Source organism: Macrotis lagotis, chromosome 2 (genome assembly GCF_037893015.1).
Source record: "Macrotis lagotis isolate mMagLag1 chromosome 2, bilby.v1.9.chrom.fasta, whole genome shotgun sequence".
In the NCBI taxonomy this organism is placed as follows: Eukaryota; Metazoa; Chordata; class Mammalia; order Peramelemorphia; family Peramelidae; genus Macrotis; species Macrotis lagotis.
The window spans coordinates 233,029,710-233,053,770 of record NC_133659.1 but is presented as its reverse complement, the minus strand read 5'-3'; the positions used below and the strand labels follow the sequence as shown (position 1 = coordinate 233,053,770).

Below are 24,061 nucleotides of genomic sequence, written 5' to 3'. Positions count from 1 at the left end.
TAGAGTTCCCTTCCAACTCCAAAATATTTTATGAAATTTAATAATGGTCATTAAGCAAATAAAGAGAAAAGGGCAAATTCAAGATATGTTCTGACAATATGAAGTGAGACAAAGGAAAGAAAAGCTGGAAAGAACTTAAGATGAAGAGATTTAGGATGAAGTAAAATAACAAAATAGGCCTATAAGACTTAAAGCTAGAAGGAAATTAAGAGACTAACAAGTCCATCCAATCTTCTCATTTTACAGATGTGAGCTGGGACACTTAAGCTATTTCCCTAGGGTCACACAATTTAAATATGTGGATGAAACAGGATTTAACTAAGTCTTCCTGACCCAAGTCCAATATTCCATTTACTACTACAATGCTTCTTCTTCCAAAAGGCACAATGAAACTTGAAGGGTGGAAGAGACTATGGAATGTCTAAGGTGGCTAGATATAAGTGTTTGAAAAATGTTAATATTTTGGAAAATATTTCTTCATCAGGCAATAGAAATTTTAAATTGCAGAGATAAGAAGAGTAAGAAGGAGAGGGAGGGAGGGAGGGAGAGGGAGAGAGAGAGAGAGAGAGAGAGAGAGAGAGAGAGAGAGAGAGAGAGAGAGAGAGAGAGAAAGGGAGGAAGAAAATAAGAATGTGAAATTGTTGATACTCCTATACTCACTTATGATAACTGAGTATGGTGGGATAGAAGATCAGCTTCCACTGTTACATGTTGGAAATCCGGGAGGGTGGGGGGATAGAAATGAAGATAGTGTGGAAAAAACAAGGAATGTGGTCTAGTCTAATCATCTAGTCTAGTAAAAACCTGTAGGTACTGATGATCAATACCAATACTAAACATATTTTGTGCCTCAAAACTAAACTTATATCAAGATTGTGAGGGAATAAAGCATACCCATATTACAACCCAGAAGTAGTACAATGTGTACCACTCCACCCTGTTATTACCAGTAAACAACCTCATGGTGGAAAAATGGAGGTCACTTGGAGCAAAGTATCTCTTCAATTCAATTTTAAAACTCAAATTTCAACAATGTCATTTAAAATCTCTCCTGTGTACCAGTGTTGGTTGAAGTAGTCCTTCTTGTGTCTCCCTTCCCCAGAAGTCTGCCTTTTGGATCAACCCCCTTCTTAATTTTTTACTGATGAATCAACCACTAGGTCCTTCCCTCTTATCTACCAACATGACCAGATCTCTACCACCTTCACCATTCCCATATTGTTATCAATCTCCCCTCCCTTTCACAGTCAGACTCAAAAAAAGCAGTCTACATTCATTGCCTTTATTTCTTTTTAACTTATTTTTCAAACACTTGAAATCTGGTTTTTGTTCCTATTATGGGAGTGCAAAATCACCACTTTCTTTGCCTTTTCAGACCTTTCTTTCTGGATACTCTCTCCTCTGTGTTTGTGTGACATTGCTTTCTTAACTTCCTCAAGTGATAAAAAAGAGAGGGTCATCTGTGTCTCCAATGTTTGGTTTTTATCCTAGGTCTCTTTCCTGGGCCCTCTTCCCTTTTCCTGCCTTAATAGTAAACAACCTCCTTTCCATCTTGTACCACTTGAACCTCACAATCATTCTCACCATTAGCCTTCATGAAGCCCTGAAAAGAGCACTGGTTGTACCATCTACATATCCTCATTACATTGGTTTTAGAGAAGAAATAAAAATATTTTTTACTCACCCTTGTAACTTCCAAGCTTTCCTCCTTCACTCAGTAACCTTCCCTTTTTGGAAGTACACACAATTAAAATGTCCTGCTCATCAAAATATGGTAGCTGTAGAATACTTCCAAGCCATTCTCCCTTCTTTCTCTCTTTTTTTTGGCAAGGAGATAGGGTTAAGTGACTTACCCAAGGTCACACAGCTAAGTGTCTACAGCTGGATTTGAACTCAGGCCCTCCTGACTCCAGGGCCAGTGCTTTATTTATACCTAACTGTCCCTCTCCCTTCTTTCTCAAGGAATTCAGCACTTATTTTACCATCTTCCTCTCCTTCTGGCCTTTATACTGGAAGACTTTAATATTTCGGTTTCTAAAAATTCCCTAAACTCTTATTTCCTAATTCTTCTCAAATCTCCAGGATCTACTCTTTCACTACAGGGATAGTCAAAACACTTAATCCTATCATAACACACACTTCCCTGACTTGAAATGCCATTATTTAACCATAACCTAATATTCCTAATAGTTTACCATCTTTTCTTTAAAGGAATTAAAAATCTTCATTTCCTTCATCACTCAGTATTTTATCAGGTCATTACACATGCTCTGCTTTCACCCTCCTCCCTTTCATAACAACTCAATAATTAGCCACTACAAATTACACTGACCTCCACTGAATTCCTCGTCCCTTGGTCCTATTTTTCTCTCACTAAACCTCAACCTTGGCTTACTCCCACCATCAGCTTCCTCCATTTATGATCAAAAGCTTCTGAACAAAGCTGGAAGAGAAAAAAAGGAAGGAAACATACATTGATTAAGCATCTTAGATGTATCTTAAGCATGCCAATCACTGTGCTAAGCACTATATAGTAAGACCTCACTGATGCTCAAATCAAACTTTCAAGAAATTATCCCTTTTGCAGTTGAGGAAACTGAAGAAGATAAATGTTAAAGAAACCTGTCAGAGTTGCAAAATTAGAAAAGTGTCTGAGGTCAAATTGGAACTTAGGTTTTTTCCCAGACTCCAGATGGCACCTGATCCAATGTGTCTCCTAATTGACCTTCACAAATGCTGGATACATTACAAATTTATGTTATGAAACCTCAACTGATATCTCATTGCAAAAACAGTCAATCCTTTTAATTCCCCCTATTTGATTCCTTATCTCCCTACAGCACCTATTCTGAGGTTGTCTACAGGAATCTTGATCTGTATTCTGCAACTGAACTCAAATGATTCTGGAAGAAAGTGAGGCTGATGACCCTACAGTACTGCTTCACTTAAATCCAATTCATTTGCAAGTCAAAACATAGCCCTCCTGAGGATATTAGAGAATGAAAGACAAACAAAAGAATCCATTCTAAAACAATCCTTCTAGAGTCCTCTGCATTTTCTGCTATCTGCATGGTTTTAGGGTTTCTTTGAAATTCTTCATGCTCCAGCATGCTGCAGCATGTGCCTTCTCATCCCCTTCTTTCTCACTTCTCAACTTCCATTTGTATGTTCTCTACTTTCAAAAGGCAGAGATTGCTGACAGGGATTATCTTTTCATTTATATTTGTATCCCTGGTGTTCAGCACAATAGCTGGCAAATACAGGTGTTTTAAAAATACTGACTGATAGGTGATGCAGTGGATAGAGCACCGGCCCTGGAGTCAAGAGTACCTGAGTTCAAATTTGGGCTCAGACACTTAATAATTACCTAGCTGTGTGGCCTTGGGCAAGCCACTTAACCCCATTGCCTTGGGAAAAAAAAAATACTGATTGATTGATCCTCTCTGCCCCTCTACCCATAACCCAGTTCAAGATCATTCCTTATATTTTATTGGGGAGGGAGAAATCTGAGATCATTAAATATATAAGCTCCCTTAACTTCCATGCTCTTCATCTCAAAATTTTTTTGATGACTTCATACTTTTTCTTTCTTCCTTTTTCCTAGACTCTGACAAAAGGTGGCCTTTCCTCTTTGTAGTCATTCTCTTCTGAGCTTGTATCTTGAGAGTCCCTTTCACTCTAACAGTTATTTAACAGTGGGAATTCTTCTGTAAATTCATTTTCTATGGAGCTTTCATATAATAAAAAAATCATGGGAAGAAGTCTTATTGAAGACTCCAGTGTTAATAGGGATTTTATCAGAAAACTCTCATTAATCTTCCCAAAATCCTAATTCTTGTCAGTTCATTACTACTGAACCAATTCTTTTCTCATGTCTCAATAATTTGAGCATGCATTCTTTTCAGATGTATAAACAAAAAAAAATGACCTTCACAAAAAAAAAAATTCATTATTCTAGGCTGACTTCCTACATTGAAATTTTATGTTTGGGTCTAACATTGTGCTATTCTGGACAAATGTCTGGACCTTATTTCACTGCATGCTGAATTCCCTGGGGTACTAAGGGCTATGCTGTTCGAGGATCTCAAGAGCTGTTCCAGTCTGGGACCTGAAAACTTTCAGTGAACTCAAGAAAGATAGTCTGATTTAGGACACAGTCTAATTACTGTTCTCCTGGTCTGAGCTTTGCTCTAAGTCCAGTTTGAGTTTGGGTGAAACAACTATAGCTAATATCACACTTTATAGGTCTGGAGCAACAGAACCACAGGCTTCTCCTTGGTCTGAGTTCCCTGCTCTTCCCACTCAGTCATAGGCTCAAGACCTAGATAGAGCCTGAAACAACTCTGCTCCTGGGGCAATACACGTAGCTGCAACCTGTTTCTTTTCCTACTCTTACCCAATATATAGCCTCTGGTCTTCAACTATTCTTTGCACATTTCCATATGTTTATGCTCATCAACTTTATTGGGCTTTCTCCTTGAATTTCCCAATAGATATTTGGTCTGGTACTCCTTCTATGTCATTATTGACAGTTATACAAGAGAATGGACTGTACTGCTTCTTCCTGTTCTACCATCTTTGCTGCTCATTTTTTTCTGAATCATTTTCCCCTGAGTTTCAATTTTGCATCAGCTGCCTATTAGATATTTCAAACTAAATTTCTGAGACATTTAAAACTCAATACATCTAAAACTGAAATTATCTTTCCTCTCTCTGCCAAAAAAATCTTTGCATTTACCTTTCTCCTTGTGATTTTATCAATGCCCATGATCATCCCTATGCAGATGATCCTTAAAACTATAAATCCAGCCCTTAACTTTCTTGTGAATTCAAGCACTGTATCTCCAACAGCCTACTTGACTTAATCTCAAACCCATCACATTCAGTACCAAATTCATCATCTTTCCTCTTATATCCATGCCTCCTAATCTCTCTAGTCTGCTTAAGTTACCATCATTTTTCCTACATTTGCAACTCAAAAGCCACACTTAACCCTTCATTCTCCCTCACTCAACATAGTTGAATGTCTTAATGATTTTACTTCCACATGATCTCTAACATCCTTCTTTGCTCCACTGACATTATAAAACTATAATTTAGTCCCTCATTGTTGTTGATATGAACTACTTCAATAGCATCTTATTTGTTTGGACTCCTTGAATCTAGCTTCTCCTTTTTAATCTATTGATGCAGATGTCGACTTGATATTCTTAAGCCACAGTCTGATCATTAATTCCTTGTTTAAGAAGCTTCAGATGGCTCTTTATTACCCATAGGAAAAAATAAAAACTCTTCTTTTTTGGCAGTTAAAGTTCTTTTATAATCTGACTTCCCTTTAGCGTTTTAGCTAATCTTTATTAAATTCTTTTTCTAGCTGCCATATATACAAATTTCTAAGCTCCAGTCATCCTGGACTATTCACTATTCCATCTCTCAACTCCATGCCTTTAAACAAGCTGCCCTTCATGCCTGGAATGTTCTGCTTCCTCCCTTCTTCCTGTAACCCTAGCTTTCTTCAATGCTCAGTTCAACTATCACCTACCCCTTCTCAATTTCCCCAACTGTTAGTGCTCCCTGCCCCTAAAGTTATTTTATACAGGGTGCTACTTTAGTGTTATTTTAAGCTATTAAGGCTTTTCTTAGTGGGATTTTAAGTTATTAAGATATTTCTAATACTTTAGTGCCCAGAACTTAGGCACTGTGTGTGTGTGTGTGTGTGTGTGTGTGTGTGTGTGTGGAGAGAGAGAGAGAGTTAATGATGATGATGATGATAAACATGTTTATTTCTCCCTGATAGAGTGAAAAAACCTTGAGAAAGTCTGACTAGCTTTTATATTTGTTTCCCCAATGTCAAGAAGTGCTTGAAGTGAATGCACAGCAAGCACTTATTTCCCAATCTCACAGTGGTTCACAGTCCAGTAGTTCAGGTTCCTTAGCAATTTTGATGCTCTGAATCTTGAGATTTGTGAACGACTTGCTTAATGGCTTAGCTTTGCATGAAACCTCTCCAAAAGGTAGTATTTTTTTTTCTATAATAGCGAAAGAAAAGAAAGACAGTCCCCAGGACTAGCTTTTCTTTAGAGACTAATATGTTTGGGAAGCAGGAGATTGTGGAGCAACTAGCTCTAGTCATGGAAATCTTCTGAAGCCAGTCAGGTTAATATGAGTGTAAGAAGCTGGAAAGTACAAGAGTAGAATTGATCTAAGAGACAAGAGTTCTTCAGAAAGAGGAAAGATTAGAGTAGGGGTTTGAGATTCTCCATTTGGTCCTCCCAAACCATCTACATCTAAGCAATACACCCTGAGCTTTGAAGAAGAAGCAAAATCAGAACTTATGTGTATTGCTCAAGATAACAGTGCTTGTTTTACATATTTCTGTATTTAAGAAAAGTGTGATAGAAGAATTTATCACACCAAAATATTCCATATGTGGCAAACAAAGCAAAAAAATAAATGAAATTATTTCTCTGGTTTTAAAAAAGTAGATATCAAAGTGTAGTCAATACTTTATTTTAAAGAGCAACTGATTCAACTTCATTTCTAGAACTGTAGAATTTCTATACTGAAAAAAAGGTAAGTTTCAATGATGAGGAACTGTAAGTTAAGAAAACAGGCAAAAGTCACATTCCAGTCTATCCTACTTTCTTACCTAACCATAACAATGTCTACTGTAGCAGAGTCCAATCACATAAAGAAGGTCTGAGAGGTATGACACTCTAAGAATAATGTAGAAAATGTCTTGAGTATAAGGATAGCATTACCAATTTGTTCATGAAATTTAAACTTTTAAGAACTCTCACAGGTTATTTTATCAGATTCAACACAAAATCTTTAAAGCTTAAAAATTTTTGGCACTGGACAAGGCTAAAACCCTACACAGTCTAAATGGCAATTTGTCTATTTAAAGTTCTGCTGGAATAGGTAAGTTAAAAACAACTGACCCTAGCTCTTACTTGGAAAGAAAGGGTTGCCTACTTAAAAGGCTTCAAAATTTATTATGTTCACTCAAGATGTATCCCAGACATTCCAAGACATGATATGATTCTGCCAGAAAAACAAATTACTCGCTGTTAATTGTTGCTATTTTTTCAGTCATGTCTGACTTTTCATGATGCCATTTGGAGTTTTCGTGGAAGAAATACTGGAGTAGCTGGTCATTTTCTTCTCCAATTCATTTTACAAATGAAGAAACTGAGGTAAAGAGGATTCAATGATTTGCCCAGGATCACAAAAGTGGGAAATGTTTGAGAACAGATTTGAACTCAGAAAGCTGAGTCTTCATGAATTCAGATCCACTGACTCTACCCACTGTTCCACCTAGCTACCCAAATTACTCATTCATAATCTCAATTCCTTTGGAATGGAAAAGAGAATATAGTTAATGCAACTGCAACTGGAGAACATGTCAAATATATAAGCTGAAATTGCCCCAAAATTCATCAGGATCCTTATTTAACTCTAACCTTTAAAGGCTTATTACTCATTGAATGAGTGGTTTAAGTATGTGAAATCCTTTAAATGCTATCCTGAAGGGCTTAACATGGTCAGAAAATGTGATTTAAGAATAAGATTTTGACAGCTGTGTAGAAGGAGGAAAGATTAGCACGATCAATAAGAAAGTTGTTGCATTGATCCAGAAGAGGCAAAGAGGACCTTAACTAGGGAAGTTGTGCAAATGGAAAGGAGATTAAAGGATGTTGCAGAGGTAGAATCCACAAGACTTTTTAAGTAATAAAAAGGGTACTAGAACAGAGGAGGAAAAAAATAAAGAATAACTTCAGGGTACTAAAACTGAGTAACCAGTAACACAATGGTGTTGCAAATAAAAATATGGAACTTCATTTGGATATAAATGACTCACCTTGCTTTCTAAAAGTGTTTCCTTGCTCTAAAGTGGCATACCTTTCTTAAATACATATTCTTTCTACCTAAACTGTCCAATTAAAAATGGACTTTCATTACTCTGTACATTAATCACTCAAATTAGTATTGCTAGGTCCACACTAAAACAGGGAAGAAGAAGCAGAAACCATATTCCTTCCCTAGCACATGGATGAATCACATAGAAGCTCGGGTGAATATGAAATAAACAGCTATCGGTTTCACTTTTAGCAAAAAATAAAGTAAATTACTTGAGCTAACTGAAGCTGGTTCTTATGCATACATAGTAATCACAATGAAATAAGTCTTCTCAGGATGGTTCACAGAATATAACTTAAGTAAATCAAGATACAATTCAAAATACTTTTTCGGCTTACAGGAAAACAAAATGCTTTTCTAGGGAATTGTAAAATAACTTTTCCAGGTTATCATTGCTAATTTGTCTGTTTTACATTTCACACATTCCTCAAGAAATGTCAATAAATTAAAAAGTTGCATCCAGACCTATTTCAGCAAAGACTACTATACCCATTTTTATTTATTTGTCTGACAAAAGTCACAGTGAAAGAACACTGACCACTAACATCCAATTTTAGCCAAGTGGCAAATTGATGTTTTCCTCAGCTAAATATTCTATTATACTTCCCATAATAGGGATAAGGGAATAACTTGGGGTTTTGTTTTCCAAACTAATATTCTAATTCTTAAAATTTCACAAATCCAGTAAAAATTTATATGAACTCAATAAGTATTTTTTAAAAATTTATCAGTCAAAGGGCGGCTAGGTGGCACAGTGGATAAAGCACCTGCCCTGGAGTCAGGAGTACCTGGGTTCAAATCCGGTCTCGGACACTTAATAATTACCTAGCCGTGTGGCCTTGGGCAAGCCACTTAACCCCATTGCCTTGCAACAACCTTAAAAAAAAGTTTATCAGTCAAAAATTTTCATTTTGGGCTACTATCAACTGTCCAGAAAGGCCTTTATTATCTTCGTTTCTGGGCATTGGAGGAAAACAATGAGAGACACAGATGGCATGTCACTTTCAAATTGTGTAGACTCTGACATGATCATCAACTACACATTTTGAAATGATTCTAAATGCCAGGTAACAAGTCAGCCTTGAGGAAGTAAATCTAGTCAGCAAGGCTAGTTTAAGACTGAAGTTAGGGGCAGCCAGTTGGCACGGTGTCAGAGCACCAACCCTGAACTCAGGAAAAAAAGTCCGAAGCTACTGGCAACAAGAACATGGTTCCCCAGAAAGTATGTCTTCAGTTGCTGTTAAACCCTGCCCTGCTCCTTCCATTCTTTTTCTAGCTCCTAGCTTGCCTAAACCCAGCACTGCCCTTCTATCAAGAGATCACCACCATGACAGTGTTTGAGCCTTAAGTCTGACACATTAAAGCATCCCACCAAAGTTGCATCATGTATAAACACTTACACATGCATGGATATGTGACAAGGCACTTGACCGCAATACACCTTTGAGATAAACAGTTTGTTAGGTACTATATTTACAATAAACATATCCTTCACTTAGAATATAACTACAACAGAAACAGCATTACTGCCTCATAAAATTTCATCACCTAATGGATTAAAGTACCAAAAGTAATTATGGGCATCACCTACTTTAACTGCCATTATTTGCCCACTTGGTTTGTGGACCATTTTGTTGACAGAACCATAAGCTCCTCGTCCAATTTCTCCAAGGTCTTTCAAGTCCTCTGCAGTGAAATCCCAGTGTTGTTCAGGGGAGATCTTCAGTTTTCCTGATGATTCAATGCTGTGTGTTCTCAGTCTCTCTCTGTTAAAATATTGGGAAGCAATTTTTCCACATTTTAAATAAGTTTTAACTTTTTCTTTTTGGTAGCACTGAATAAATGTGTGGGAAGGCTTGGTTTCTCAAAAGCTACTGAAATATTCTGACCTCCATGGTTTTAAAATATGAATAAATTTTAAAAGATCTGTAATTATATTTATTTGCACTTAACTGTATACATTCTCTGCTCAAGCTCAAAATTCTATTTCTGCTTCTAATAAAGTTAATTCCAAGCTAGTTTATACTTCCAAATATAGGGTTATTTTCTAACTTAATAAAGCTAAATCATCAAATGCCTATAAGGATTTTCTAATCTGCATAATCTCAGGATATGGAAAAATCTCCCTTTCAGAGAGCATTATTATTACCCTCCTATAGAGTATTTTGAACGTTCCATTTAATGCCAAGAAGAATGCACAAAATTAGTAAGCATATGCAGAGACAACTGACTTTACCAGAGCAATCTTCATTTACTTTATTAAATTAAGTATTATGTTCTTTCTTCATCCATTAGTGAAGAGAATACATAGAGACAGAAAAGTGAGTAAGTGGCAGACAAAAAAAAAAAAAGCCATGGGAGAGGGCCCTGTTACTGCAATTTCCCATTAAGGCAACAAAACTGGCTTCACAATTCCAACCTAGAGATCAAGGGTGTATAGGACTTTAAAAAATAAACATTACAGCTATGTGTTAGTGGAAAGATATATTTAATGAAAAATATTGTAATTATATGCACAGATATACAAATAAGCACAAAAACATTCTCATTTATCAAGCCAATAAAACAACCTATATCAAACCAAGGATATACCTACTGATCTTCTCTAGTACTTAGGCCAAAAATATCACTATTTAATTCCACATAAAAAAAATTTTTGTTAAGATGCCAAGACATGAAAGAAATTTAATTTTATAGTAACAGCGAAAAAGCTTCCTTTCTTCTTCAAAGCTTTTAAAATGTTTTTATCTTTCTTTCATGAAACCTTTCTTTTTTATTACTACTTTGTGCTCCTTGGACACACAATTTTAAAAGCATTGCTCTTGTAAGTTACTTGGGTCGAAAGTGTTATGCTTGGAAGGTTAAAAAAAAATCAGTGAATATAGCAATATTTTCATTAACTAGTTCCCCAATGATCATACATACCTTCTAGCACCTGGAACCCTTAAAAATTCAAAAGTTACAATCAAAGGCTGAGGAAACTTTATAAATAAGGTTTAAACATCAATCCCAAAAACTGTCTATATGAAATGTTTAGACAAAAGAGGGGAAAAAATGCAAGATACCTTGAAAATTTTTATTTTTTAATCAATTACCATAAGGGGTGATTCAAAAGAGCAGAAAATCTAAATATATGAAGAACAAACTCCACTACCTAAGAAGAATTAATTAATTCATAATTACCTGCAAACCCCACTACCACCAAAAAAAGAAAAGGATTTTGGCTTTTTTTTTTTGCTTTCTATTTATAGTCTTTCAATACTACAGATTCTGCCATTTGAAGATAGAGAAATGACTTATGACTTCATTACTCTAGGCAACTCTCAGAGAGAAATTTCCTACTAAGGTTCTCTGAAACTACGGGTCTTGAGTTCTTATCCAGGAACACACCAACCAAGCTTACAACAGACACAGAAACTTGAATCCAGGTCTACTGGCTTGCAAGCTAGCTCTCTTTCCAGTATGTCATGTTGCTGTTGAAAGTAGCCTCTCTGGGGCAGCTAGGTGGTCCAGTGGACACAGCACAGGCTCTGGAGTTGAGAGTACCTGAGTTCAAATCTGACCTCAGACACTTAATGATTACCTAGCTATGTGCCTTGGGCAAGCTACTTAGCCCCATTCCCTTGAAAAAACCTTAAAAAAAAAGACAGTAGCCTCTCTGACATTGAAATAAGGAGAAATATAGTCTCTAAAATAGGTGCAGTAGACATGAAATTAGGAAAAATTTCAGAATCCCTTAGCTCAAAGGAGTATCAGAAATAATCCAACCCATCCCTGAACAAAAATCTTCTGAAATGTGTCAAAAATGGTCACCCAGACATTCTACGAAACCACTTCTAAGAGGGATGTTATCCCATCACTCAAAGTAGCTCACCTCACTTTTAGACATCCCTAATGTATAGGGCATTATTTGGTAACATCAGGTCTTCCACCTACTACATCATGTTTTGTCTTCAGCAGTCAATGAGGCCAACAAAAGGGTTTCCTTTTGTTTGTGAGAGTCCTTCAGATCCCTAAAGAGAGCTAACATGTGACTTAAACCTATGCTCAGACATAATCTAAAAACTTCTCACAATCCTTGTCACATTTCTATAGAAACTTCAGGTTATTAATAGTTTTCTTAAAATGTTATGCTCAGAATGAATGACAATAGTCTTTAGGTACAGTAAAGGAGTGCAGGAAGACTGTACTCATTCAAGTCCCTATGTCTTAATAAGGGTTGAGGAAATTTCCACTCATTTTGTACATATGGAACTATTTTTGTGAACTTAAATGTAAAACTTTACATTTACCCCAATTGATTTCATCTTTTTCAGACTAGGTCCAATCATTTTAGAGAAATACTGCAAATAATTTAAATCTTAGTACCAGGTTCTGGCTGTCTGAACCTCAAAGCTGGAATGCCCTCCCTCCTCATTTCTACCTTCAAGCTTCCTTCGTTTCCCCTCAAATCCCACTAAAATCTCATTTTCTACATGAAGCATTTCCTAATCTCTACTAGTTACTGTCTTTTTTATCCTGTAAATAGCTTGTTTGTACATATATTTTTGCTTACTAGTCTCTCCCATTATACGGATTCCTTGAGGGAAAGGGATTGTCTTTCGCTTCTTTTTTTGTATACCTAGCACTTAGCTGGCACACAGTTGGTGCTGACAAATGACTGACAAATCCAATAATGTTAGCTATCCTTACTAGTTTTGTATCAGTTAAATTTTGCTAAGCATTCAATCTATGTCTTCCACTGACAAAAATGATAAAACATGTGTTTTGGGATACATCAAACCATTACTCAATGTGAATCTGGCCATTTATCTCAAATATACTTATGTATTTCCATGTTGTCTTCAAAAATGGAATAAGAAAAATGATCACACACTGATAAAATCTAGCAAATTATACTATGAAATTCCCTATTTTAGTAATCTTGTCAAAAAATGAAAATGGATTAGCAAAGTATGTTCCTTTCTCTTTTTATTAATTTCAATAGAAGGCCCCTTAGTGTCAATGTACAACCACCTTCTCTTACCCTCAGAGAAGGATTATACAAGCAACAAAGGTCCCAAATCCTGTGTGTGTGTGTGTGTGTGTGTGTGTGTGTGTCTTTCTACTATACCACACTGCTATAGAATAGTTCATTCACTCTATGGCCAGTTATCCTAAAGCAGATTTCCTATGACTTAACTCTAGATCCTCTTCTTTTCCTCAGCACAAGTCAAAATGTCCTATTTTTATCGATCTCAATTTTTCTCACAAGTCTGTGCTTACCAATCAACCAACAATGATCAAGTATATTATGCAAGAAGAAAAGGGGCCAGAAAATACATACATACACACACACACACACACACACACACACACACACACACACACACACCACATCCTAAAGAATATCCTAAAAGCAGTGTGGTTTAGTACATAGAGAATTTGCCTCAAAACACCAATACTTTGATGGATCTTAGAGCAAGTGACCTCAAACAGAAGTACTGACCTGAATTAGTGGAAGAAGTTTTCTCACAACCAAGTTTCTTCTATCACTGAAATCAAAGAACCAGTTCCTTTTCATAAAAGAAATAAGGATTTATCAAAGTTTACCAAGTAGGGAGTAGGGAGGGAGGGAGGGAGAAGGAGGAGGACGAGGAGAAGGAAGGAGACATGGAAGGGAGGTTGTAGGGAAAAGTTGTGGTAAGGGACTTAAAACAGAGAGAAATAAAAAGTTTCTGCAAAGGTTCTTGTAAGGGCAGGGACAAGAGATGTTTTAGAGTTACAAACAACAGGATCTGCCAGCTAATTGGACAGGAGGGTGAACAAGAGAGAATCCAGCAATTAAAAAGCTATTCTTCTTCCAAGATTATAGTTACTCTCTTTAAAACAGAGATAGGTAGATATGGATAGGCAGTATTTTCTATCCTTTTTTCAGGTAAAAGTCTGATTACATTTATAAGACTCTAGGCAAGTAACTTCTTACCAGTCTTATTTGTTGTAGGCCAGCCCCTAGGAGGAGCCTATTATTTTTATACTTCTAAATGATAGAAGAGAAATCCAATTCCTACTCTCAAGAAATGAATTTTTTTTTAGGTTTTTCCAAGGCAAACAGGGTTAAAGTGGCTTGCCCAAGGCCACACAGCTAGGTAATTATTAAGTGTCTGAGACCAGATTTGAACCCAGGTACTCCTGACTCCAGGGCCGGTGCTTTATCTACTACGCCACCTAGGCGCCCCAAGAAATGAATTTCATAACAAGCTTTTTGATGTTACTTTTCTGAATCAGCAAGCAGCCAATATCAAGGATGAAAACATTACTTTTGCTCAGTTTCTTCCTCAAGATGCTATAAACTTCAGTCATGTTTTCTAGTTCCATCCAGTAGTATTAATTTTCTAGTAGCAATGTATGGTTGAAAGAGTTGGACAATAAGGTAATCTGAGCACCACAGAATCAACACTTTTAATTGTGATTTTGGAGAAGGTTTATCAGAGTCCTTTGGACAGCAAGAAAATCTATTAATACAGAAATTAAAAAAAATACTTACAGAAATTAATTCAGACTACTAATTAGAAGGAAAAATTCTAAGGTGAAGCTTTGCCACAAGAGAAGAAAAGAGAGGACTCACTGAAAAAAAGACCCTGATGTTGGGAAAGACTGAAGCAAAAAGAGAAGCTAGGTAACACATTGGATAGGATACATAGATCAACCAGCCCTGGAGTCAGGAGGAACTGAGTTCAAATCTGAATTCAGACACTTAATACTTACTCAGCTGTGAAACTTGGGCAAGTCACTTAACCACAAAAAGCAAATGGGTAATGACAGAGAATGAGATGGATAGTGTCATGAAAACAACAAATGTGAATTTGGACAGACTACAGGAAGGAGAGAAGATTTTGGTGTGCAATGGTCCATGGGGTCACAAAGAGTCAAATACAACTGCACAGCAACAATCAACTGTGTTCCTTTGAAAAATTCACTTTGCAAGTTCCTAGAGCTAACTTTCCTAAATAAACCTCCTATTATTTCCATCATCAAAAAAAAAAATCAAAGCTACTATGCTATTCATTCTAATATCCTTGGAAATCTAAGTAGTTTGATAACTTCATAGGGAGAATAAAAAATTATGCTACTTGGAATAACAAAAGAAGATAGAAGACTGCTGGGAAGGAAAAACAGCATATATCAATTCAAATGAATTTTTCCTCATTTTTTTTTATAGATTAGTGTTCAATATTTAAGTGGAAGGGCTTAGAATTTAGCCTTTAAAATTTCATACATGTGCATATACATCCACACAAGTTGGGACAGTCAGAGGACTAGAGTCAGTGTATTTATTCAAATGTAGCTGACTATGAATCATTATGTGAAAATATACTATTACTACTATATAGACAGAAATTGCAAATCTGATCCTGGTATTTAGCACTGTCAAAATAATAAAAAAATGAGAACCACAACATCAAAACCAATCAAAAATTTTCTATCCCAAATAGCAAATCTTTCTGACTGGGACATTTGGAGTTTAGTAGAGAGGAGTGAAAGAGAACTGAAAAAAAGGTTAAATGGAGTAATATACATAAAGGAGCTGTGGAGATCAAATTCAAGTATAAGAATGAGCTAAACTGATGAATGGCTTTTCTCCCATACTGAACAATAGACACAAAATGCAATGACCTACGTCTATAGTAGATAAGTTTTGTGGATAGACTGACCCAACTGCAGGCTTTGGATTCAAGTGAGATAGATGTCCAACTTCCCCAAAAGCTCAGGGGGTGTCTAGTATTCAGTTACTTAAATGCAAAAGCATGTGTGATGATGCAGGACTGATTCTTTTACTTTTATGAAGGCCATGCACCTAAGAAGACACTGTTCATCATTAGGATTTTCTGACTTATGAATGCACACATCTAATTTGTCACCTGATGAACTGAACCCTGTGTTTAACATTACTGTTGTTACAGTGATCCAAGATCATTAAAACTTGACAAGCCTCATCTCACTGGCCAAAATCCACTCAGAGATTCCAATAAGGAAGTTTGGAGGAGGTTCCATACCATGTCTGACACCTATAACTAAATTCTGAGACAGAAGGTACAATGTTATATGGAAGCCCCAAAATGTTTAAATTATGCTTGTCTCATCAATAATATCATTACTAGATTTATTATTTATATTATTTCCAAAAAGATAATAAGAATAAAAAACAACTAACACTGATAGAGTATTTAGTTTGTGCCAGGAACTATGCTAAGCATCTCATAAATATATCGCATTTGAGCCTCACAGCAATCCTGGAAAGTAGGTGTTTTTATAAACCCCATTTTATAGATGAGGAAGCTGAGGCAAAGCTATTTAATGTCTGAGGCTGCATTTGAATGCAGGTCCATCTTCACTCCAGGACCAGTACTCTGTCCAGTGTGCCACCAAGTTGCCTCAAAGATCAAAGAAAGAAGATTCAAAGCCCAGAAAAGCCAAGTTCTTTAGAATTATCTCCACTTATTGCTAACAGAACATATATCTAATCATATTATAAAATGAATGTAATACAATGTTTCTTCATTATACTGGGAAAACATATGAAATGATACATAGTGAAATAAAAAGAAACAGAGGAACAATTTATACAAAAGCAACAATGTTGTAAAAATAACTACAATTTTGAAAGAATTAAGAACTCTGAGAAAAAATGAGAAACAAAATGTCCTACCATTTTCCCAAAGAAACAGTGATGAAAAACATCTTAACTATAATGTGCCGAAAAGCATTGAACTCAAGGTACAAAATGAGACAGATTTTTTGGACGTGATCAATGTTTGTCCATATAAATTTTATTCAAGGATTTTATTTTCCTTTCTTTCATCTGGGGAAGGAGGACAGGAAATTGACAGAATGGATAGGATAAGCAGCAGGATTAACAAAATGAAAGAAGTTGGTCACTGAATCAGTTTTTCTTTTTAAAAACACAATCCCCATCCTTTATAGGCAAAAGGGCTTAGAATTTAGCATCCAAAAACTCAAAGACTAAAAACTCATTCAAATCGTTCTAGAAAAGATATCAGATTGACTACTGATAAGATCTAAGGGGAAAAAAATCAGAGCAATTCACTTTTTTCCAGCACAAATCAATATAGGGAGATAAACAAAGATTGGAAGACAATAAGAACAGGGTCCAACTAGGAGAACATCATTTAAAGGAATCCCAGCACAAGGAGAGGCTATGCATGAGCGCAAGAAGAGGTCTCAGATATTGCAGAGAGGAGCCTAAACATGTGTAACAAAGGAATAAGGTACAATGTGGCTGTCACTTAACAGTTCTGGATCAAGGGTGAACTGAGGAGACTTGTTCATAGGGACAGCATTTCATGGAGGGGAATGGTCACAGGCTGTATACCTAAAGTATGGAGCAAGTTCAGAAGCAAACATCAGCCCATAGTCAGGATTTCACAAAATTTATCAGCCTACCATAAGCAACAGAGAATTTGGAATATAATACATAAAGTTCTTGCTTTGCATAAATTTGCATTATGTATATTTAATTTTAAGTAAAGAATTATTCAAGAATAGTTACAGATAATATTACTTGGGTGTCCTCAGAGATATCAAGGAAATTGTTTAAACAACTCTCCATAGCTTACGAAAAAAAGAAAGTTGTGCAGTCAACTACAAGTGATAAAGGCTAGGAGCACTGAGTGCAAAAGGGGCAATATACCTATGCTAACTTTACTGTACAAGCTATGTATCTTTTATCATCAATTTTACTTTTCATTTCATAATTGTTTATTGTCATGGGACAGTATTTAATATGTCTGCATTTTAGTATACTGCATGACTTACATAAAAGTAGTATTTTGGATATATCATTGATATAAAGGTTAAGTGTAATGGTTGGGTAGGGACAAATTCATATCACATAAAGATCATTTCATGTTGAAATATATGGAAAGTTCACTTACAAAAAACAAAAACTATTTCAAAAGGCAAAAGATGCAGGCTTACAGTCAAGAATAGCTTACCACAAAACTGAGTATAAGATGTTAGGCATAATGGACTTTTAATGAAACAAAGCAGTTCTAAGCACTACAGAAGAAAACACCAAAGCTGTATAGAAAAACTGAGTCCAAACACAGAAGTCAAGAGAAGCATAAAAGGTAAAAACGAATGAACTATCACCAAGGACTAAACAAACACATATTTTTCAATTGTAATATGATGAGATAATACATGAATTTCCTTAGAACTAAATCATCAGGAGTCACACACACATACACAAACACATGCACATACATATACAAAAGAATACAGAAATTTATTTTACTCAACAGAAAAATAAATTGGATGGAACAGGGAAGAGTGAAGGGAAAAGTTAAAAAAAATAAATTAAGACTGGGATTAAGCAAAACAACCTAAGAATGTAGAAAAGTATTTGTAGCTCTTTTTTACAATGGCATAAAATTAGAAAACTGAGGGGGTGTTATCAGTTGGAGGAATGGCTAAATTATAGTTACACTGTACAGTAATAAGTAAAAGAGATGATCCAGAGAAATAACCTGGTCCAGGGAGGTAAAAATCAGGAGAACATAATAGACAATGACAATATTATTTTTAAAAAGGAACTTTGATTTAGGAACTCTGAATGCTATAATGAGCAAACATGAGTCTAAAGGAGTCATGATAAAAAGTATTCTCCACCTCCTGAAAGAAGAATAAGGACTGAGAGCAGAATGAACTATTTTTTTGGACATGGCTAATGTGGAAATTTATTTGGCTGTATTATATATTTGTAAAGGAGTTTTGCTTTTCTTTCTCAATCTAGGGCAGGGCATGGGGGATCGGGAGAAAGAGAAGAAAGATTTTTTTAAACTATAAATAAAAATTTATCTAAAAATATACAAAAAGAAAAGAAGAAAATGAAAAGTCATGAGATAATAGAAAAACAAAAGGACTTAAATATGTGCTTTATTATATACTTTAAAAAGAAAAGAAACTATGTAATAACATTCATAATTTCATGTCCAAATCTTATTTTATGCTGTACTTTATATATATAAAAATTCTCATTTTACTTACTGTTGGTTAAAATTCTGACTTTCCAAAAAAAATCTCTTCAGTCAATTCTAAATGAAAGCTATTAAAATAAGTTTTATAAATTAATTTCATATCATTTAAAACAGTTCAAAAATGCTTTTTAAAATCTTCCTTTTATTTGTGAAGCAATCTAGTCATTTAGATACAATATGCAACTAAACTCAGCAGATAGAGCAAAAATGACATAGAAAGTAGAATATCTTTAAATATTCTAGACAAGTTAGTTACATCCTGTCAGCCTCAAGACAACCAGGTGTTGCTGTGGATAGAATTAAGAAGACCACGTTCAAATCCAGCATCAGATAATGTTTTCTTTCATTTTTTGAAGAAGACCACAACATCAAGGAAATGATGCCATGGCAAGCACTTAGTTGTGCTAGGTCACCAGTCTCACTTTCTTATTCAGAGTCATCTGATCAGGTGGCCAGATATCAATCAGGATGACTGGAAATAGCCCAGGATGTCAGGCAATCAGGATTAAGTGACTTGCCTAAGATAACGCAGCTAATAAGAGTCAAATGTCTGAAGATGGATTCAAAGTCCAGTCCACCTGACTTCCAAGGTCAGTGCTTTATCCACTGCACCACCTAGCTTCCCCCCAGCCTCTGATACTTAACTAGCTGTATAACCTTGGGCAAGTTACTTAACTTTTATCTGCCTCATGTTCCTCAACTATAATATGAGAATAAAAATACATCAAAGGATTTTTGTGAAGATCAAACAGGATATTTCTAAAGAGGTAAGCACAATGACTAGCACCCAGTAGACAATTAATAAATGCTGTAGGGCAGCGGCGGCGGATCCGAGCGGGATCCCAGCAGCGGCGGCTCCAGGCGGCATGTTCCTGGGGAGGCCCCCGGCCCAGGGGGCCCCTGCCCCCTACCGCACCCTGCTCCTCCTCCAGGCCTTGCTACTGCTCCGGGCTCCTGCCGGCCTGCTCGGGGACCGGACCCGCCAGGTGTCTCTGGAGGTTATCCCAGGACAGACGGACCCCTCGCAGACCCTGCTGCATGTCCGGGCCGTGGGAGCCAACTCTAGAATTCACTACGTCTGGAGCAGCCTGGGCCCCCCAGCCGTGCTCTTTGTGGCCACCAACACCCCTCACAGCGTCCTGACCATCAACTGGAGCTGCCTGCTGCCTCCAGAGCCTGAAGGGGGCCTGGCTGTGCTCCCTGCCCAGAGTGTTCAATTTTCCTCTGCCCTGGTCTTCCTCAGGCTGTTTAAGTTTGACAGTACCAACAGTTCAGAAGTGAAGGACGAGTCCCCTGGAAAGCCTTATCCACCCTACCAGCTGGCTGACTTCTCTTGGAATGACGTCAACAGTACATTAGACCCTACAACGCTGAGTGCAACCTTCCGAGGTCGACCTACAAAGGATCCTTTTGGGGCTTTCACCAATGGCAGCCTGGCTTTTAAGATTTGTGCTTTCTCTGGTTCTGGTCATCCAGCCCAGCTCCCTCGACTCTTGCATACAGCAGATACCTCTCAGCTAGAAGTGGTTTTGTCTGGGGCTGTCCCACGAGGGAACCACTCCCTTTTTGGTCTAGAAGTGGCAACTCCAGTTTTCAATTCTGAGTGTCCTCAGCTGAAGGAGCAGGAATCTGTTGATGATGAATACAGTCCTGCAGTCTTCCAGTTGGATCAGCTACTGTGGCATTCCCCACCAAAAGGCTTCTTACAGTGACGACCAGTAGCCTTCTCACAGAGGCAACCAACTTGGAAAACAGCTCTACCCTGCCAAGTATCCCCTCCTGGCCCCACCTTGACTGGCCTACTTTCCCAGTCACCAATAGTCAGAGCCTTCTTTGGCCCTTCCTTTAACTTCTGTACCTTCAACCTAACCTTTGGAGACTCTACTGGTCCCGCCTATGAGGACCAGTACTACCTCAGCTGGTCAGCTCTCTTGGGCATAGGAATCCCCCCAGTGGATTCTTTTTCACCTCTGGTCCTAGGAATCATGGCAGTAGTTCTGGGGGCCCCAGGACTTCTCCTGATAGGAGGTGGCCTGAGCCTCTTACTAATACGACATAGGCGCTACTCAGAGTATGAACCAATCAGTTGAGGTTCTGACCTCCCCCCAGGGATCTTTCCAGGTCTTCCTCCCTATGCCATCCCAGAGTGAAGACAGACAAGGATATACCTTGGAGAAGAGGACATTATGCCTCCTATTCCTCTGTTTCTGGGTCCTGCTCTTCATTTTGATGCCAATAACTCCTTTCCCTATTTTTCAACTGCTGGTTTTTTTTTTTTTAACAGGACAGTGAAGTTAAGTGACTTGCAGCTAGGTAATTATTGAGTGTCTGAGGTTGGATTTGAACTCAGGTCCTCCTTGAATCCAGGACTGGTGCTCTGCCCACTGTGCTACCTAGCTGTCCCTCCTTTCCCTATTTTTAACAGATCCTTCAAACCTCAAGTTTCTTCAGGTCTCCCCTGGGCAAGGGGACAGCTGGAGAATCCATTAATGATTAAAGGATGATGGCTTAATTTCTAGCCTGATACTGGCCTTTTTGAATCCCTTTCCCCACCCATTCTTTTTGAGTATTTGGTTCACAAGTGTGAACCTTGTACCAGGATCAAAGCAATGGGAAGCCTAAATCCTGATATTTGAGTTCTTAGAAGGGTGAAGATGAAATATATACTTATTTCAAAAATAAATAAATAAATAAATAAATGCTGTGATGAAATCTTCAACAGGGAAAGTTTCCTTTCTTTGAGTTCATGTAGCACTGTCTTTATATCTCCCTTCTATTTTTTAGTTTAGCTATTTGTGTATATCTGATAGTCTTTTAAAAATCTTTATTTCATCCCCAGATCCCACCACAGTACTCTTCATAAAATAGCAACTTAATAAATTAGCTGAATTTAACTGAACTGATCTGGTTAAATAATACTGTCCTAAGGCATTTAAATCTTTTAGACCTCAAAAAAATTGTGAATGTAGTATTTCACAAGGAATTAGTTAATTGCAAATTACAAAAAAATCAGGATGGAAAAGGCTATCCACATCCAAATTGAAAAATTGATGGAATCTGAATACAAATCAAAGCATACTATTTTCAATCTTCTGTTGGTTTTATTTGTTCTTTTTCTTCCTTTACAACATGACTGAGGTATCGCCTATGTCAGATGGCATGCCATCTTGGGAAGCAGGAAGGAAAGAGAAAAATTTGGAATATAAAATTTTGAAAACTTTCACTACAAGTAATTGGAAAAAATAAAATATTTTTTAAAAAAGAGACAACACTTAAACATAACAGCTTTATTAACTCTAGGGGTTTCAGGATCTGACAATCCTCTCTAGATTCCTTGAACAAATATACCTACGCTATACGCTATATGTAATTTTAGAACCCTGGTATCTCTGCATGTTCCAAAATAATGTCTGGAGAATACCACCAAGGTATGAGGAGTAGAACAGTCCCTAAGGACCTGTCTCTTTAGAATAGAACTTTAAAGATATACCACATGCAGAGGAAGTAAAGAGGCTATGAAAGATATACCTTTTTGAGAATGTGATAAAATTATGAAAAATCATAGACATATGTAATGGAAGTAAATCACTGGGCCTTCAGCAGAACTCTATTTCATTTCACCCAATTTTTAACATTTTGCTTTTCTTCTTGATGGTTAAAAAAATTTTAGGGGGCAGCAAGGCAGCACAGCAGATAGAGTGCCAGCCCTAGAGTCAGGAGAATCTGAGTTCAAATTTGGCCTCAGACAATAAATGCCTCATTGTGTGACCCTAGGCAAGTCACTAAACCCCATTGCCTTAAATAAATTTTTTAAAAAAAGGAAAATAAATTTTATGTTCAATTTTTGAACCTGTTCATTCCTTCTTTAGACTGAAAGATTCTTCAGGATAATATTCTTATTGGTAGTCACAAAAGTATACCATTACCTGTTTTCCCTTCCCTTTCCTTGTATATATATATTTGAACTAAAAAGATAATGAAAATGAATTATAAGATGTAGGGGACTTCACACATATCTATGTACATGAGATCTGAAAGAATATACTACTTGAACCTAGAACAGGGTTCCTAGATGTCAAGAATAATAATAATACTCAGGCCCTTCCAACACCTATAGCCCATAAACTAGGAGCTTCTATAACCTATATCATATTAAACTTGGACTATAACCCACAAGACTCCAAAACCTGATGCTTCTTGGTTCCTTATCTTACTAGTATCATGAGAATTCACACACACAGTAGAATTAGGAAACTACAGGCAAAAGACTCAAAACCAGTCTACTGATGGAGGAAAAATAAATTTACTTCTCAGACTTCTGAGAATTCTGAATATCATATATAGACTTTTAATAAATTAAATAATTAAAATCCATGAAGACATAATTCATTGTTCCAAAATGAAATATGATAAAATCAAGAATTTTAAAATCAAAAAAGTTGGAGGCTACTATTTATTACATACAGGCTTCCTGTATTATAATAATATCTTAAATACAGTTATTAGAAATGTGTTCTCCTATTTGTTCATCTATTATTATATGTTTAATCATACTTTCTATAGTTTAATGTCAACCTGGAGAAAAATATAATGAGTTCTATTTTAAACACACTGAGTTTGAAATATTTTATGGGGCTTCTAATTTGAGATTTCCACAGTTGGTGATTTATGATTTAAATTTAAGAAAACACTAGATAAATAGATCTGGGAATCATTTCACAGAGATAATAATTTGAACTCTGGCATCTTATGATATCATCAAATGAAAGAATATAGGGAAAAGAGGGCCCAGAACAGAGTCTTGAGGGAACCTCACAGTTGAGAGATATGAGAGGAGAGAGTCAATGACAACATTGTCAAAATCATCAGTCATCCTCATTCAAAAGAATAAAACAAAGAAAGGGTCATTAGATTTGGCACTTAATCACTGGCAACTTTGGATAGAATGAAGATTTAGAAGAGACTGAGAGTAGAGAAAGTTGAGACAAGGATTATGGATAGTTTTTTCAAAGGCAGGCCAGATAAAGAAAGCAGTATATAAACAGGGTGTTTCAAAAGTCTTAGTGGAATTTAGCCTCAAACACTATTTATCTGTGTGACCC

General features: G+C 36.6%; 2 protein-coding genes across 6 annotated transcripts in view; one reads left to right on the top strand and one right to left on the bottom strand.

Annotated features, from left to right (window-relative positions):
* Positions 1-24,061, bottom strand: part of MAP2K4 (mitogen-activated protein kinase kinase 4) — a 181,824-nt gene that overhangs the window by 78,833 nt on the left and 78,930 nt on the right. For 4 of the 5 annotated variants that reach the window (XR_012476011.1, XM_074225136.1, XM_074225134.1 and 1 more), the window contains one exon: positions 9,512-9,686. The exons of the other annotated variant lie outside the window; for it this stretch is intronic. Coding sequence is in view for 3 of the 4 variants with exons in the window: in XM_074225136.1 (XP_074081237.1) it covers positions 9,512-9,686 (175 nt within the window). In the remaining variant the exon portion in view is untranslated. The remainder of the gene's footprint in view (positions 1-9,511; positions 9,687-24,061) is intronic. 5 annotated transcript variants of the gene reach the window in all.
* On the top strand, positions 19,826-21,190 carry LOC141510873 (glycosylated lysosomal membrane protein-like). The gene is given in 1 exon segment (XM_074220294.1): positions 19,826-21,190. A coding segment is annotated over 1 exon segment (1,224 nt). The 3' UTR covers positions 21,050-21,190.